The sequence below is a fragment of the Carlito syrichta genome, unplaced genomic scaffold (assembly GCF_000164805.1).
Source record: "Carlito syrichta isolate Samal-C Ts95f unplaced genomic scaffold, Tarsius_syrichta-2.0.1 Scaffold302038, whole genome shotgun sequence".
In the NCBI taxonomy this organism is placed as follows: domain Eukaryota; kingdom Metazoa; phylum Chordata; class Mammalia; order Primates; family Tarsiidae; genus Carlito; species Carlito syrichta.
This window is the reverse complement of record NW_007246134.1, coordinates 221,337-240,418: the sequence shown is the minus strand read 5'-3', so window position 1 is coordinate 240,418 and position 19,082 is coordinate 221,337. Positions and strand designations below refer to the sequence as shown.

At 43.0% G+C, this 19,082-nt stretch overlaps 1 protein-coding gene across 2 annotated transcripts in view; it reads right to left on the bottom strand.

Moving 5' to 3' along the window:
• The window catches only part of SCHIP1 (schwannomin interacting protein 1), a 148,928-nt gene that overhangs the window by 63,825 nt on the left and 66,021 nt on the right, over positions 1-19,082 (bottom strand). The window contains exon 1 of one of the 2 annotated variants that reach the window (XM_008055936.2): positions 4,539-5,057. The exons of the other annotated variant lie outside the window; for it this stretch is intronic. Coding sequence (XP_008054127.1) covers positions 4,539-4,568 — 30 coding nt within the window. The 5' untranslated portion in view covers positions 4,569-5,057. Of the gene's footprint in view, positions 1-4,538; positions 5,058-19,082 lie in introns of those variants that run through there. 2 annotated transcript variants of the gene reach the window in all.

The window sequence follows — 19,082 nt, the reverse complement described above, 5'->3', positions numbered from 1 at the left end:
CTCAAGTGATCCTCCCGCCTTAGCCTCCCAAAGTGATGGGATTACAGGTGTGAGCCACCACCCCCTGGGAGAAGCCTGTTGTCTAATGGAGGAGACAGACCTATGTGTAAATAATTGCAAATGGGTTCTAATAGAAGTAAAAGGAAAGTGTACTGAGGAGGAGAAATTTGGACTACAAGATGAGTGGGATACGTTTCCGGAAGGAGGTGGCATCTGAGCCTTGCAAGCAGCACTGGACTGTGGTAGGTGGAAACAGGTGGGGTGTGGGTGGGAGACGGCCCAGCCTGAAGAAGAACTGTTGGCAATGTGGAGGCAGGATAGCAGGATCTGGGGGGAGAAGTGCTTCTGCCCAGCGTTTAGATCTCAGTTAGGCTTTGAATGCCGTGTTCAGGGGTCTGGAATTCATCCTAAGGAACATTAAAGGGAAGCATGAAAAGTTTCTGACCATGCTTCTCGTGACCAGGTGTGTGTCTGAAGAAGGGACTCTATGCTCCCGAGGGAGAACAAAAGATGAGAGTCATTCAAACACGATTTAACTTTTTCTCTTTCAAGTCTTCATTCCTGCAGCTAAGAACATGAGGGCGCGATCTGTATCTGGGGCGGTCAGGAGAGAATTGAGGCGATGTCAAGAAAAGGATGAAAGCAGGTCATTGTTTTCATACACACACTTACCCCAAAGCCCAACTGCAGGAAGAAGGGGAAAATATTTGGGAGCTTTTAAGTAAAATGGGCCCTTTGACCTAAACTTGTGCTTTTAAGTTAGCAATATTTCTAAGCTGTCTATCAGAGACCATTAGAAGAATGTGGCCTCTTGAAGGCTGCCAGGCCTGAAGCCGTGGGCAGGGTTCTTTCCTGAAGAGATTGGCTTCCTCCCAAGACTGGAAATGGAGGTCGATGGCTCTATTTTTTAACAGGGCTACGGCTGAAAATGACAATGCGCGCCTCGGCAACCTCTGCACTAATGTAAATCCTGTGAGGGAGAAAACACACAAAGATGATGACGGTGTGAGAGCCTTTAAACACAAAACAAGACAGACTACTATGGAAAATCCTGCACGACAATCCTTTCTGTTCATTCTTTCCTGGCTTACGTTGTTCAAAGCACAGTGTGCCCAAACCCTTGCCCAAACAGGGGCGTTCAGGCTCTTGGTGGTAGGGAAACACTCTTTTTCAAAACACTCATCCTTTTGGAACAGCAATAGACAAGAACCAGTCGTATTTCTACACACTAACAACACATAATTGGAAGAGAGTGACACACGATTTCCCTGGGCCACTGAATAATCCTCAGCAAATCCCAGATGTACTCAGAAGAAACGGGGAGGGGGGTGTCCCTGATTCATGATAACTGATTGCAGAAAAGTGGTCTCTGGCAGGAGACCTGCCAGCCAACTCTCATGCCAGGATGTTGACTGGGAAAACTTCCATTTCACAGATGAGAAAACTGACAAGAAACAAGAAGACAGGTCAGCAGACCCACACACAACGAAAACAGTGCAGGTTAACGGTGGGAGCTGGGGGAGGGAGAGGACCAAAAGTCATAATATAAGAAACTGCGATGCTATAGGATGTTTGTAATGCCTCTCTCCTTACCAATTCTATAGAGTAGGTATATCCATCCATGTTACCCGAGATCGAAGCCCTGAGAAGGCAGAAACAGAGATAAAAATCCTTGCCCTCACGGAGTTTACACAGAGTGGGGGCATCAGAAAACAGACAAATAACTAAATCAAATATGTTCTATGGGAGATGGTGATAAATGATAAGCATAAAAATAAATTAGGAAGCACAATTAAATACTCCAATAGAGTTTGGGGAGCTGGACATCTACAGATAAAGTCCAGAGAAGGCCTTCCTGGCGAGGGTATCTGAGCAAAGACCTGTCGAAAGCAAGAGAGTGGCCTGCGGGGATAGGATTGCCAGGTAAAATATAGGATGCCTGCTTGCAGGTGAATTTCAGATAAATGATGAACAACATTTTAGCTACATGTATGTCCCAGACATTGCAGATTATGTGCTAAATCTGGCCTTACACAGGATGCGGGTTGGGGGGGCAGAAGGAAGAGTGCAGGGCCCACCCAGCACGGTGGGAGAGATGTGGGCGGAGTCGAGAGAAAGCACAGACTAGCTGGTGTAAGGCCTTGCGGACCCTGTGACCACTTGGGCTTTTGTTCTCATCAGGATGATAAAGTTTTGAAAACTTTTGAGATATGAAACATGACCTGTCTTTGGTTTGAGAAGCTCATTATGGACACGGTGCTGAAAATAACCAGCGGGGTGGGGGAAGGGCAGAAGCAGATAAGCCAAAGAGAAGGTCATTATTGTTGTGAAGATGATGATAACAACAGTAATAATAATATACATATGCACCAAAATGTGCATAAAATTTTTCTGGGGGCGGGTGGGGAATGGTCCCGGAAGCTCCATTCAAGGACTCTCCATTAGGAAATCTTGGACTACATCCTTTATGAGAGGAAAGGAATCAATCCTTCCAATAAATTCTATCAACTCACTAAAAATGCTAACCTAAGCAATTTGCTTTTACTACTGTACTATCACCCTTAAAAAAATTAAGTAAATAAACTGTGGGCCAAAAAATAAGGGAAGTTTCTGAAAAGCATTAAGCTGTCGATATCACTGACTAAGAGAACATCTAGTTAAGGACTTAGAGAAACCACCTTTTGGAATCCAATCGCATATGGTGCCAGCTGGGCTCTAAAATCAAGGTTTCTAAGTGGGATTAAGATTTGGCTTCAAGGTTAATGTTTCTGTTTTTGCTGAGCTGCATATAAAAGGAAAGCACTTCAAAAGAACACATACACACACACACACACACACACACACACACACACACGAACGCAGTTTCACTACAAAACCCCATTGAGAAGCAGAATCCACTGACTATTATTATCCACCTAATACACTTGATTTTGTTGTGGAAATAAGCAAGAAATACTTCAAAACTATTAAACACACGATGACACTGTTATATACTGCAGTTCACATGAAGTAAAATCAATTTATCTTCCTTTGGAAAGAAGCAGTAAGCTAACCTAACCTCTCTTCTCCAGATGTAATTGCTGATATTTGACCACTTTTTGAACTACAAACACAATGATTCCATGTTCAACCTAATGAAAAGGTACAGGAAATAATCTGACCGCAGCTTGCCCTCCAAAAAATACATAGCTTCTCTGAAAAGGAAGGAAGAAAAATTATTTTAATTATTATAGGAATTCAATCACCTAAACTGGCCATATATAGATTGGCTTTCTGTGGATTTTTTGACATTCCTAGCTTTGAGCTCTATATTATGTGTAAATGACATGTTGTTTTCTCAGTATCTCTGACCCTTTTCATGGAAATAATTACTATGAAGACTGAAGCTCGATATTTGGGATCTACAGCCCTAAATGTACTATAAGATGAAAATACTATAAAACAACCTTACACTTACAAAATCCTAGTTATTAAGCAGAGCAAAAGTGTCTAAGTACATTTTATAGGCTCTCTATAGTCAACCGCTGCTGAAAGTCCTGTGAAATGTACTTTCTGCCTGTACATATTTACCGCCGTGAAATCTGACCTTATGAGAAACACCTGCCTGTCTCAGGTAACCTACCTCACACAAGGAAGAGGTATTGTTAAGTTGGAGAATTGGTCTCTCAGGGCTTCTAAACTCAGTTGGTTGAGTTTATCCCAATATTAACTATCCAGGACTTGGTCTAGCCATACTTGCTGCAAACAGCAATTTCTCTGAGCACATTCTTGCTGTCTGTTTACAACAAGGATACCTGCGAGGCTGCCTCTACAGTCCAAGTCCTACAAGGAGTTACTGAACACTCTAGAGCTGATCTTTTGAAATTGTCCAAGTGTTTAATCCACAACTCCAGCAGAAAATTAGCATACAGATGAAGGATTTATTACCAAGATTTTTCTATCTGGAGTTTTTGATGCATGTGGCTCCCTTAATTCTTATTCACTAACCATTTAAAACAGCATCCTAGTAAAAACAAGTCTCGAAAGACATACAAGTGCAACTTTAAACGTCAAGTGCATGCTGGCTGATTTTTGAAAATGTCGAAGATCGCCAATCACAGCTTCCTATTCACATGATTTTCCTAAAAACAAGCTTAAAAACTGGATGTAAAACATCTTATGCAACGAGCAAAACAGTCACGTTTTTCAATGTGATCGATGTGAAATTCCAACCAGATTTTCCTCTGAATCCCCTTAAATTCAAATTACAGCCCAGAGCACTTTCCCTCGTTCGCACAGCCATACAGAACGTGCAAAGCACAGATCACCTCCGTGAATTTCACAGGCGTTTTCCAGGCCAAGGAAGCCGTGTGTTCTGCCCCATTACTCCCCAGAAAACCTAATTACGATTCAGCCACCGCATGCGAGGGAGGCCGGGGCGCGGAGGATGGCAAGCGCCCTCCCCCCCAACATCCGGACCGAGGCAACCTGCTGCTCTGCTGGAAGAAGGCCTCCCCTCCCGAAAGATGCCGGCCTCCACCTCGGGCCGGAGATCCTACCTGATACGAGCAGTTCTCCTGATGGACCATCTCAGTGCATCCTAGGGCGCAGACCCCCGAGCAGGACGGCCGAGCGAGGCTGCGGGGGCAGGGCCGAGCACGCGCGGGCGGGCGGGCGCGGGGACGCCTGGCCAGGCCGGGCTCGTGGGATGAAAATGGATGCTGTTCCGCCGATCAACCTGCGCAGTGGCGCTGCCGGAGCCGGGAGGCGCGCAGCCCGGGAGCTGCTGCTGCTCTCCAGTCCTGGGAGCCGGCGAGGCAGGGTTACGAGCAGGGAGCTGGGACCCGGCGGGGGGAGGGGGCGCGCATCCCCGGCACAATCAGCCAATTATATGACAGGCACAAAGAAAAGGATCAGTCTGGGGCTGGTGTGACCTTCTGGTGCTTTATGAAGGCTGTGAACTGATGTGGAAACGTTCTCGTCCTCATTAACGAGAAAAAGGCCCGAGAGGGAGACGGAGAGAGGCAAGCACAAATCAATGCTGCAGTTGAACGTCTCTAACCTCCGGCACCATCCTTCCTGCCCACGATTGCTGCCTGGTTGGGGCTTACATAGAAAGGGGCTGAAAGATAATTTTAGAACTTTTAACGCGTCACAGGGAGCCCAGTTCATTCTGAATATTAACACCGAAAGGATGTTCTCTGTGTCGAGTTTTAAAGTGTCTGCCAACTTTATAACTAAAAGGAGGGTCTTCACTCTTTAAAAAATATTATGTTATACTTCTTTAAATTCCCCCACTTACTTTTGGCTCTTAGCTGCTTTTAAAGTCAAACAGAAATAAGATGGAACAATTATTCCTATAATTTTTCCAGGGAGAGAACTTACTAAAATATTAAAGTCAGTATAATTTATTACTGAGTATAAACTCTTAATTGCAAGGGGTTTTTTTTTTTGTAAGTAAGGCTTTGTACATATATAAATGCCCAACGCTGTGCCTTGATTACATAGACACCCCCAATGCAGCACATATAATCCTTGAAACAGATCATCCTGCCTAGGAGACAGTAACAGAAAGAATTCTGGACTTGCAGATACTAATCAAAGAAAATACAAGTTGGATGATACATATTTCTGGGAAAAAACTAGGGCCAATTTCTGTGTGGCTTCAGGGCCATTCTAGGATTAGGATATATAAAAAGAAAAAACTAGATGTGCAAATTCTTTAAGTGAATATAATGAGAAAATAAAGGGAAAAAAATTTCCTTATCTATATTTCCCAGTTGACATAGACAATTCATTTTGTTGTTTCTTAGTAAAATGGCCCTGAGCACATAAATCGTACTTAACAAAAACTTAACTAAATGTAAACAAAAATCAATAGGGACATTTTAAAGTGATTTTAGTATCTACCTTCTCAAAAACTCTTCCTCTTACCAATAACCACACGGTCCTTACTATGCTCCTACAGATGGAGAAAAACAAGTGCTTTTTGCCTGAGGAATGAAATTGACGTTTGGCAAGGTTTCATGTCAAACCCTCTCATAAGGTATGGTGAGTTTGTGTCAGGAAGATTGGTCACATATTGTTAATTTTGTAACAACTCTGTTTCTTGGAGAGAAAAACCAATTTTTATAAATAGTCTTAATTTTCACTATTTGAGATTTAAATAGGAGAAAGATCTGCTAGCTTAATTCAGCTACACTGATACACTCACATGCACCCTCTCCTTTCAGCCTCCCTTGCTGGGGGAATGAAAAGATGGCAGGGAAAACTCAGCTCCTGGCGTTCTCACAGGCTCCAATTTCAGCACCAGGTTTCAAGGAAAAGTATTTTGGAGATGCACCCGGTGGAAGCCCATAGTCCTCCTCCTTGGGGTTAGGAGAGGTGGGTTCTGCAACATGTGAAGGACTTTCTAGGACTGCTCATTGGCAGTCGGCACAATGAATGAATCAGAAGTCTAGGGTAGGGAACCGGTCTTCTTAAACATAAGATGAAGAAGAGACGACAGAAACTTCTCAGGGAAAGAAAACAATAAACAGTATACGCCGTTTTACACTCCATCCTTCTCCACTGGGTAATTCACACAGGACAGAGATGGAGACGTCTATATGGAGAGCCTTGCTACACTACTACAGCAAGAAGGTTCTGGAATTCCAAGAATGAGCAAGGAAAGGCAGGCCAAAGGAAAAAAAGTTCCTTTTGCAAAGTAGAAGATAAGATGACATGGAAATCTTATGTTTAATATAGAAAGCTCAACTTACCAAGACAGAACAGCTTTTACTTCAAAGGCTGTTAGAACTCTACTCAAGTTACCACCTTGACAATCTAAGACCTCAGACTCAAACATGCTTCCAGACCATAACAAAGTGTAAAAAGCTGCTTCCTGAATCCTGTTCTCTTTTGAAAACTGAAGACGCAGGGATATATTACATAAGCTCCTAGAGACATTTGTCATATGTTTTGTTTTTTTTTTTTTTAAATTCTAAACATGATCCTACTCTTCACAGTTGCTTTTCCATAATTAGTGGAAGTGACTCAGAGGTGGCTCTGGAAAGAACAGATTTCTGACAATTGTGTCCCAAGTCCTGTCACAAAACCCTCCCAAGAGGCATAAACAAGATGAAAAAGGAATATATCAAGCAGGCTTCTCTTTATCATCATTCATTGGAAAGAACTTTGTGTTATAATTCAAATTATGATTTGCGAGTGCAAAAAATGTTAAACAGAAACCAGCTGTTCCAAGAACATTTAAACTAGAATAATTTACCAAACTACGGTAACATTTGTTATTTTTGACTAAAATATATTGGTGAACTTTGAATTTTAAGTGTAGTCTTTGTAGCATAGAGATCCTTTTTTTTCTTCTCAGGTCTTCACAGCTCCCCTTCCCATAAGTAGCTTTGAGTTTCAGATTTAGGTGAGACTTCAAGAGATCATTTCATCAAGCACTGTTATTTTCCAGACAGGAAAACTAAGGCCTAAGAAAGGTGTGACATGCCTGACAACAACAAAAATTCACCAAAGTAAGAAAGACAAGGCTGGACACGATGTCTCACACCCGTCATCCTCTTTGGGTGGCTAAGGCCAGAGGATTGCCTGAGCTCAGGAGTTTGAGACCAGTCTGGGCAACATGGTGAACTCTCATCTCTAGTAAATTAAAAAAATACAAAATTAGCCAGATGTGTTGGCATGCACCTTTAGTCCCAGCTACTTGGCAGGCTGAGGCAGAAGGATCACTTGAGCCCAGCAGGTCGAGGCTGCAGCAGTAGCTGTGGTCATTTCACTGCACTCCAGCCTGGGCAACAGAGAGAGATTCCAACTCAAAAAAAAAAAAAGTAAAAAAACATGCGTTTCTGGGTAGTAAATGAGTGTATTCTATATAAAATGCTTGTGAATGCTAGTGTACTCAGTTGTGTTGAAGCCTAATCACCAATGTGATGGTATTCAGAGTTGAGGGAAGTGATTTGGTCAGGAGCTCGGAGCACTTATGGATGGGAATCATGCCATTATAAAAGAGGCCCAAGGGAACTACCCTGCCCCTCCCACCATGTGAGGACATAGTGAGAAAATACCATCTGAAAGCCAGGAAACAGGCCCTTAGCACACTGAATCTGCTGGTACCTTGATCTTGGACTTCTCAGCCTCCAGAACTGTGAGAAACAGAATTCTGTTGTTTCTAAGCTATCCAGTTTATGGTATTTTGTGATAGCAGCCCTAATGAATTAAGACAAATGCAAAATGAGGGGTCCAGTAGACTTGGAGAAATAAACCCTCTTTGAGCCAAAGTAAGGCTGAGGGTGCTGTGTGGTTCTACCTAAATCCAAATCCAAAGGTGTTTTTTTTTTTTTTTTGAGTCAGGGCCTCACTCAATTGCTTAGACTTGAGTGCAGTGGTACAATCACCCATTACAGCTTGCCACACCCTCGACCTCCTGAGCTCAGGTGATCCTTCCATCTCAGCCTCCTGAGTAGATGGGACTACAGGCGTGTGCCACTACACCCAGATAATTGTTTTATTTTTTGTAGAGAAAAGTTCTCACTGTGTTGCCCAGGTTAGTCTCCAACTTTTGGGCTCAGTCAATCCTCTTGTCTCAACCTCCTAAAGTGTGAGATTACAAACGTGAGCCATCACACCTGGCCGGTATGTTTTAAAGGAAGAAATTTAGAGTTTTCCCTGATTAAAATAGTATTCCTGTTTCTGCCACTATACAAATGATTGTATCTTTAAATCCAGAAAATAATTTTTTCAGTTGTGGCAATTAGTAGCAACAGAGTAAAGGGAAGTTTGGGGACAATAAATATAGTGATAAAAAGTCACATCCATGGGTCATTTGTGTATAGAGGTTCAAAAGTGAATAATTGGGGCCAGGAACTGACCTGGAAGCAGTATAGGGAATTTTCTGGCATAAACTGTACAACTTGAATAATTATCTGACTCACATAGGCATATACATTTGTGAAGACACATTGAATAAAACATTTAAGATATGTGTATTTTGTTGTATATAAAATTTACCTTAAAAATTTGGGGGGTGCCGGGAGCAGTGGCTCAAGCCTGTAATCCCAGCACTTTGGGAGGCCGAGGCGAGTGGATTGCCTGAGCCCAGGGGTTCAAGATCAGCCCGGGCAACTTGGTGAGAACTCGTCTTACAATAAATAAATAAAAAAAAATTAAGCCAGGCATGGTAGTGCGTCCCTGTAGTTCCGGCTACTTGGAAGGCTGAGGTGGAAGGATGACCTGAGCCCAGCAGGTCGAGGCTGCAGTGGACATGAGCATGCCACTGCACTCCAGCCTGGGTGCCAGAGTGAGACTCCAATTCAAAAAAAAAACAAAAACCAAAAAACTGGGTTGGGGGTACTTAGTTATAGCAACACAGCAGTCCCCCTTATCCACAAAGGATAATGATCCAAGATCCTCACTGGGTTCCTGAAACTGCAGACAGTTCTGAGCCCTACACATACTATCATATACACCATGTTTTCCTATCCATACACACCTAGGATAAGGTTTCATTTATAAATTAGGCACAGTAGGAGATTCATGACAATAACTGATAATAAAACAGAACAATTCTAACAATCTACTGTGTTAACAGTTATGTGAATGTGATGTTTCTCTCAAAATAGCTTAATATTTTCAGACTACAGTTGACAGAGGGTAACTGACACCAAGGATGTTGAAACTGCAGATAAGGGGAGATGACTGTCCTTGGGGAATGCCTACACATGGAGACAGGAGGATGCAAAGGAGGCATGGCTAGCACAGTGAGCAGAGGATGACAACTCCCACAACCAGGAGTCAGGGAAAAGAGGGCCTGGCAGAGCTCCACCACGCCAAGTACTGCAGGGAAGTGGAAGAGGAAAACAATCGGAAGCCACTGGCCTTGACTATCAGGAGGCCAAGAGTTGAGCTTAGGGAGTAATTCCAGGGGTTGTGTGTTGGGGTGGAAGTGGGTGACTGCGGTTAGGAAGTTGAGGAACCGGGTCGAGGGCAATCTGTAAAGAAGTTTGTTGATGAATCCAAACATCAAGGTGGTAGTATTGAGTACAAAGGGGGACCTCCCCAAAACCCAGAATTATCTTTTGGAGGGCAGACCCTTTGTAGTACAGGCTTCCCCAATTTTTAATAAATAAATTCTGATTTTTTTTGGTCCCTCCCTCCTATAACAGTATCAAAAAGGTTGTCGATGTGGCTGATGATTAAGACAGGAAAGGCTGGACATGGTGGCTCACACCTGTAATTCCAGCACTTTGTGAGGCTGAGGCAGGAGGAATGCTTGAGTCTAGGAGTTTGAGATCAGCTTGGGCAATATAATGAGACCTCGTCTCTGTAAACAAATTTTTAAAAATTAGCCGGGCATGGCGGTGTGTGTCTGTAGTCCCAGCTATTCAGAAGACTGAGGCAGAAGGGTTGCCTGAGCCCAGGAGGTCAAGGCTGCGGTGAGCCGTGAATGTGCCACTGTATTCCAACTGGGTGACAGAGAGAACACAACTCAAAACAAAACAAAACAAACAAACAAAAAAACCCAGGAGAGACCCAAATGTCTAGGAGGGCACAGGAAAGGAGCCAGCCAGCAGGAGAAACTGAGGGTGGTGAGAAAACATAATGGACAGGGCCAAATGCTGGAAGAGTTGGGTCAGGAACAATTCAGTCTTGGGACTGAAGATGTGGTGAGTCAAGCTACAAAGAAATGCTGAGCTAGGAGGAAGCTGTGGTGGTGAGGGAAGGTCCAGGAGCACAGATGGGTGCCTAGCCTTGCTCCCGTCCCTAAAGCTGCCTGATGAGAGTCACTGGAGGTGAGAAACCCAGAGCAGGAAGGTTGACTGGAAAGGGATCAGAGAGTCTGCACCAGTGAAAGGGAAGTGTGCCCAAGAGATTGTGTAGGGGCTTTGCTGGATTTCTTGAGATTACTCAGTTCTGCTGCAGAAGAACAAGAGAGACCAACAGAATGAATGAAACTCACGAGACGTGATAAGGATGGACAACGAACATGTGGTAGCTTATAAGACATATGTGAAATGCCTAAGGTGTGTTAGGTTTAGCTGATAAGTGAGCAGGGCTGGGCACCGTAGCTCATGCCTGTAGTCCCAGCACTTTTGAGAGGCCAAGGTGGAGAGGCTCACTTGAGGTCGGGAGTTCAAGACCAGCCTAGGCAACATATCAAGACCCTGTCTCTACAAAATAAAAAAATGAGCCCGTGGGTTCGAGACCCGCCTGGGCAGCAAGACCTCATCTCTACAATAAATAAAAAAAATCAGCCGGGTGTGGTAGCGCATGCCTGTAATTCCGGCAACTTGGAAGGCTGAGATGGAAGGATCGCTGGAGCCCAGCAGGTCGAGGCTGCGGTGGCCGGGAGCGGCCACTGCACTCCAATCTGGGTGACAGAGTGAGACTCCAACTCAAAAAAAAAAAAATTAGACAATGAGTAAGTAAGTAGACAACCAGGAGTCCCTCTTATTCATGTTTTTGCTTTCAGTTACCCGCAGTCAACCATGGTTTGAAAATATTAAATGGAAAATCTCAGAAGTAAACACTTCGTAAGTTTTACATTGTTGAGCTGCTCTGATGAAATCTCACGCCATCTAGCTGGGATGTGACTCCTTCCTTTGTCCAGTGTATGCTGTCAATGCTCCCACCCACGAGTCACTCAGCACCCAGCTTGGTGAGCAGAATGGCTGTTGGGGTGTCACAGTGCTGTGTGCACCTAACCCTTATTTTAGTTAATAATGGCCCCAAAGTGCAAGAGAAGTGATGGCTACTGTTAGGACCGCTCTACTTTATTATGAGTTACTGTTGTGAATCTCTTACTGTGCCTAATTTATAAATGAAACTTGATCATAGGTATATATGGATAGGAAACAACATAGTATATATAGGGTTTAGTACTGTCTGTGGTTTCAGGCTGCCACTGGAGGTTTTGGAAAGTATACCCCCATGGATAAAGGGATACAACCATAGCCAGAATTCATGACACATGTTAAATACCAAGAAGTAATTTAGGCTGGCCTCATGCCTGTAATCCTAGTACTTTGGGAGGCCAAGGAGGGAGGATTGCTTGAGCCCAGGAGTTTGAGAGCAGCCTGGGTAACAGAACGAGGCTTCATCTCTACAAAAACATAAAAAAAAAATCATCCGGGTGTGATGGTGCACACCTGTAGTCCAGCTGCTCAAGAGGCTGAGGCAGAAGGATCGCTTGAACACAGGAGTTCAAGGTTGTGGTGAACCGTAATCATGCCACTGCATTCCAGCCTAGACGACAGTGAAACCTTGTTTTGAATGAATGAATAAATAAATAAAATTAGTGACTCAATGGGTCGGGCCTAGATCCAGCATGTGTCCCAACACAGAAAGAGATGGAAAGACTGAAAGAACTTACTATTCATGACATGAGAAATAACCAAGGGCATGAAGCATGTGACATTAATTTCATCCTACATCGACTGCCTGTTGGCAACACCCATTCAGGCTCCATGCATTCTCTGCCCAAGAAATGCACACACAGTCCCTGGCATCTCATCCTGCTAGGGGCAAGCTATGGAGGAGACCAGAAGGACTGGCCCTGTGTCTCGGAAAAAGCCAGCGTGTGTCGTCGGCAGACTCCATGTGTCTAATGGAAATCCTTTCTCAAATCTCGACTCTGGTTCATAACCATGTCATCCACAGGGAAGGCTGTGGAGGCAGGGAGGCTGTATAACCCAAGGACCCTCCATGCTCCTGCATCATAGCCTAAGTCTGCCCCTTTCCCCGGCGTCTTGCTTTGCATTTTAAATAGATGTAATGAACTCCTTGGTTCGAGCATCCTAATTCTGCCTGTGGCTTCTGGGACAGAGTGCCTGGAAGTGTATTTACAGGTTATTATTGCATCGAGGTTGTTTCCTGTATACAGCAGACATGGGATGAAAGCCCCAGGAGAGGACAAGTGGTGTCAGGATATTTCTCCACTTCTTCCCAGCAATACCCTGAGGTCCAGAAACAGGAAGTTAGAGAAGGATAAAATGAGATAGGTTATACTCTTTTATCCTTGTAATTAGAAATGAGGAACTTACCTGAGAGTTTTACAAACTATGTTAACTAATTTACTCAGAAGTTCACACTATTCTGACCCTGGTTATACTTCTTTTTATTATTTCAGGGTATATTACAAAATAGCTTCCTGAGAAAATTATTAGTGTAGCTGGGCACGGTGGCACCTGTAATCCCAGCACTTTGGGAGGCAGAGGCAAGAGGATTGCCTGAGCCCGCAGGTTTGAGACCAGCTTGGGCAACGTGGTGAGACCTAGTCTCTACAATAAATAATAAAAATAAAAATTTAGCTGGGCATGGTGGCACACACCTGTGGTTCCAGCTACTTAGAAGACTGAAGTGGAGGGATCACCTGAGCCCAGCAGGTCAAGGCTGTGGTGGCCGTGAGCAGCGTGCCACTGCCCTCCAGCCTGGGCAACAGAGTGAGACTCTGACTCCCCCCAAAGAAAAATTTTAGTGTAAATCAGTGGTTGCTATTTTTTCTTCTTTTATTAAATACCACAGATGCATGTCACCACACCTGGCTAATTTTTTTGATTTTCTGTAGAGATGAAGTCTTGCAATGCTGCCCAGGCTGGTCTTGAACTCCTAGGCTCAGGCAATCCTCCCACCTCAGCTTCCCAAAGTGCTGGGATTACAGGCATGAGCTACCGTGCCTGGCTTGCTTTTAAAATAAAAACCAATGTGTAAAAACAATAAAAAATGTTTTTATCAGGATAAAATTATCCTGAGATCAAATCTATATTATCTATTATGTTCCTCAAGAAAAACACGAGGCTCTTTTGTTATACAAAAAACCCATAAAATTAGAATTGATAGTTTTATTCCAACTGTAGTTTTATGTTTATTTCTGCTTTTTTTTTTTTTTGGTTGTGCCACATCAAAAGGATCATGTTTCATGTAGATAAGTAGCTGTAAATGATAACAGTTCTTTGTAACAAACAGCTTATGCTACAATCTCCGGATATTCTTCATGAAACATATACAAAAGCTTGAAAGCAAAGTAGCAAGAAATTTATTCAGAATTGACTAACAATATACAGCAATTGTTCACATTTCTTATTATAAACAAGATAAGACAAGAGTAACCAAGCTCACAAAAGGTCATTAGGTGACAACAAGACCTTTGCCTGTGATCTATCAGGTGTTCATTGTCATAGTACAACCCACTGTTAGGCTTGATGAGAGACTCCACCAAGCAGATGTGCCTGACCCAAGCCTGGCACTAGATGGAGCTGGGCCTCTGGGCAACTCGCATGATTTTTCCTGCTTGGACATATGCAGACACGAATTTTTTTTTTTTTTTAACAAAGGCCAGTCCAGAGTTCCTGTCTTCACAGTCCATGACACATTAATAAGTTCAACTACTCTGAGTACTATAAAAGACTGCTTCATCAGGAAGAACAAGTTAAGCATGCTGGTGTAAAAAAAAGGGGGTGAGGCCGGGTCTGGAGGCTCACACCAGTAATCCCAGCACTTTGGGAGGCCGAAGGGGACAATTAATTGAAGCCAGGAGTTCAAGACCAGCCTGGGCTACATAGAAAGACCTCATCTCCACAAAAGAAAAAAAAAAAAAAGGGAGGGAGTGAAGAGAAGTAATTTCCATAGATAATGAGGGAATTAATTCACTACAGTTGGGTTGAAATATTACCCTCTTTATTCCAAAGCTTTCCAGAACAACTTTTTTCCAAATTCCTATAGACCATCTCATTTGTAGATGTATCTGAATTATTTTCACATTTCCAAACTCTTTAACTTTCAACTTGATTTTTTAGGGGTTGGGGATGAGGTGATTAGCAGTGCATATAAGAGGTGTAAATGAGTCTCTAAAAATACCTCCTGCAACCCTGGGTTTCTTCAGGTACAGTCTGAAACTTCATACATTAGGCAATGCTATAGAGGCCAGGCTCTCTCTGCCTCTGGAATGAGGCGGTTTATATTTCAATAGAATCTGCCAGAACACTTGTTTATTGGACACAGTCCTATTCCTCTCTCCATAGTATTTTCTGGCTAACGCTGATGGAAATTCGCATACTGTAGAAAAACAGCAGCTGACGCATAGGTAAATTTGGGTGAAGTCTACAAGGTTTTGTGCCCAATATATGTCAATGTTTAAGGACCATTTCTTTTCTTTTCTTTTCTTTGAGTTGGGGTCTCACTTTGTTGCCCAGGCTGCAGTTCAGTGACACAATAACTGCCCACTGCAGCCTCAACCTCCTGGGCTCAGGTGACCTTCTGCCTCAGTCTCCTGAGTAGCTGAAACTATAGGTGCATGACACCATACCCAGCTAATTTTTTTTATTTTTATTTTTTGTAGAGAGGAGATCTCGTTATGTTGCTTAGGCTGGTCTTGAACTCCTGGGCTCAAGCAATCTTCCCACCTCCCAAAGTTCTGGGATTACAGGGATGAGCCACTGCACCCAGCTGGGGGCCATTTCTTTTAGTCTCCATTTTCCTGCCTTTGGAGTCAGAGAAAGCAGTGGCAGAAAATGTGAAAAGAGAATACAAGACTTTCCAGGTAAAAATAAGTTGGGTTGCCAAGAAGGGTCAAGCCCAAACTAGCACAAAACGTGTGTGCATGTGTATATGTGGGTGTGTGCGTGTGTTAGTGCATATGTGCACATATGTATGTGTGTGTGTGCGCACATGTGTGGGGGGAGGGGTAGAAGGGGCACACCTCCCCTTTATCCCTCCGGGTGTTTCTGTACCTACCAATATATGTGCATTTTGCTAAAGCAACCATAGAATCTCCGACTATATTTTAAAAAATGCAGTTCATTGCTTTGAGGTGTTAGTTGTTGATCAAAACCAGGTTTGGTTGGGGTTTGGGGGCTCATGCCTAAAATCCTAGGACTTTGGGAGGCTGAGCTGGGAGGATTGCTTGAGCCCAGGAGTTCGAGACTAGCCTAGGCAACATAGCGAGACTTTGTCTCTAAAAAAACAAAACAAAAAAGAAAACACAGGTTAATAGGGCATTAGGGAAAAGAATAGACCTTCATGTTGAAGGAAGGTGCCCTCTAGTGGACAATTGTGTTTTTCAAACAGTTCAAGATAGAAATAGGATAAAACATAAATGCTAAAGGTACGATTCCTTGTCTTAGGAACATTTCAATGATATTTTAAATAATAATTGTCTTCAGTTACATTAGTGAAAAAATATAAAGGCTGCATTATGGTAATACATTCATGGTTACAATCTAGGCCATCTTTGATAGTTCTGGAGTTGATAGAATCTTGGACCAAGAATCAAAGACCTAGCTCTGGGTTTGCTAGATGTGTTCCCATGAACTGCTGCTTCATAATCATCAGCTTTTCTTTCCTAATCTATAATATGGGTTGGGTTATTAAACTGCCCCCACCTCCTACATTCAGGCTGCCAGGCACCTGTCTTTTTAAATAAAGTTTATTTTATATCATGAGTATTCCAAATCATCAATACAAAATAATATCACAATATATATTATATATAGCATTGAGTGAGTCAGCAAAAATATACTAGATTTCATAGTCTTATAGAAATTTAACGATTTTTTCCCCCTTTTTATACTGATCATGGACATTTCAAAAACTAAACAAACTAGATCACTAACTAGCTCCTTTAGTTTATTATGAAAATTAGGATTGGGCAACAGCTCTAAAAAAGGTTTTTAAAAATTAGCTGGGCATGGTGGCACGCACCTGTAGTCCCAGATACTTGGGAGGCTGAAGCGGGAGGATCATCTGAGCCTAGGAACTTGAGCCTGCAGTAAGCCATGATCGTGCCACTATACTCCAGCCTGGGCAACAGAGTGATACTCTGACAAGAAAGGAAGGGAGGGAGGGAGGGAGGAAGGAAGGAAGGAAATCAGAGTTGCTATTTACAAATATATATATATTTCATAGGCTAAAGTAAAATAATGATGAAAAGAAGAGAAACAATTTACATAGCATATCCTTCCTGAAAACTATTTGCTCATGAACTGATGATGTACTTTTCTCATACATCACTGAACACAAGATGGAAACATAATAATGTATGATTAAACTGTTAACATAACCTCTAAGGAACTATGAAATTTTGTTGATGGTCCTTAAATCTTCTTTTCTTAATGCAGGAGGAGTGTTGAAATGCTGTTAGTTATAATGGGATTTGTACATGAGGGTTTCTCAGGTCTCCCCTCTGACCAGCTTTGCAGGACCAGTCACAAAGCAGCATGGACCATTTTTACACTCTTTCTCATCTTCACCCCTTAGAACAGATATTCAAATGATTTTAGTGGCTGAAAAGATACGAGAACACCATTCTAAAAAGTTTTCTGAAGTATAATAAAAATGCCAGAAAAATACTGAACGGTCACATTAACTTGCTGTATCTTAAAACTATTGAATTAAGAAAGTTTCTTTTAGGAGCACATTCTTTTCAGAATATACAGGTACTGATTAGAGAATTATGATACTTTGAACAGTGGACGACGGGTAAGCTCAGTCTCAAGAAGGAAGGTTAAATCCGTAATGGATTGCTTATAAACAGTAAAGCAAATCTGCACATTAATCCAATTTCTTCTAAAACCCTCTAGCCTCAACCAGTTTTCCTTTTGTGAATAGCAAAGGGTTAGGGTTAGGGTTAAACTGGGCCCAACCACGTTCACTTATCTTTATTTTTCTGTTTTAAGAGACGGCGATCCCACTCTGTCTCCATGCTAAAGTGTAGTGGTGCAGTCATAGCTCACTGCAGCCTTGAATTCCTGGGCTCAAGTGATCCTCCCGCATAGCTGAGACTACAGGTATGTGCCACCATGCCCAGCTAATTTTTTAGTTTTGTTGTTGTTTTTGTAGAGATGGGGTCCCACTATGTTGCCCAGGCTAGTCTTTAATTTCTGGCCTCAAGTAATCCTCCTGCCCCAGCCTCCTGAAGTGCTGGGATCACCAGTGTGAACTACTACATCCAGCCAAAATGCTTACTTGAATGAAAGTGCTTGGGAGGCCGAAGTGAGGGGATTGCCTGAGTCCATGTGTTTGAGAACAGCCTGGGCAACTTGGTGAGACCTCATCTCTACAATAGATCAAAATTAACTGGGCACGGTAGTGTGCACCTATAGTTCCAGCCACTTGGAAGGTTGAGGTGGAAGGATTGCTGGAGACCAGCAGGTAGACGCTGGGGTGGCCGTGAGTGTGCCACTGCACTACAGTCTGGGCGATGGAGTGAGACTCCAACTCAAAAAAAAAAAAAGAAAGTGCTTTTTCATTATTTACTAAGAATATCATGACAGAAATAAACAGTCTTTTGATGTCCAGTGTCTTTCAGAGAAGCCTACCTTCTCACTCCGATAGCTCTCTTCTTACCTCATCTGAATTGAAGATACAGGGCTTTCGGGTTTGTTTTTACACTTGACAGCCAATTAAAAAAAAACAAACAAACTAGGAAAATGAACACGATCCATTATGCCCAAACACCTACACTTCCTCTCACTCCTGTTGCTTCTGATACCAGCCTGGCTGTGAGGCGTAGGAACTTGAAAAGGCACACATCTGCCTTGCAGACGTCAGTGGAACCTGTGCTGATGGGCGAAGCGATTTGGGCTTTGTTTTGGGACTTTTAAAATCAAATTCACTTTCCGAACGAAAGAAATGGTTTCTTCAGCAAAGCTGTCGCTACAGCTGAAGTGATCACAACTTTGACCCTAATTTCAGATGGCACAAGCTTCACCACACTCACTCACCCGGCTGCCCCTGATTTGATCGTTGTGATGGTTTCATGCTCCTTGATTCAGTTCCCAAAGCGTGATGAAAAATTAAAGGCTTGCCCTTAATTAAGCCTTACCCTTCATGAATTAAAAATCCTCCTAAAAACACAGTCAGACTGTGTCACATCTTGGTTGAAAACTCCTCAGTTTCCCACATTTCAGATGAGATTCTAAACTTCCAGGGATGTTGCAGGCCCTGATCTACCCCCCGGACTTCCTTGACACCTCTCAAGACTTTCTCTCTAAGCTGTAGGTGCACTGGGAGCCTTTGAGTTTCCCGGGAAAGCCAAACTTGACCTGCCCCAGGGCCTTTGCACATGCTGTTTCTCAACCTGAGTCACTTCTCTTACTCAGAGT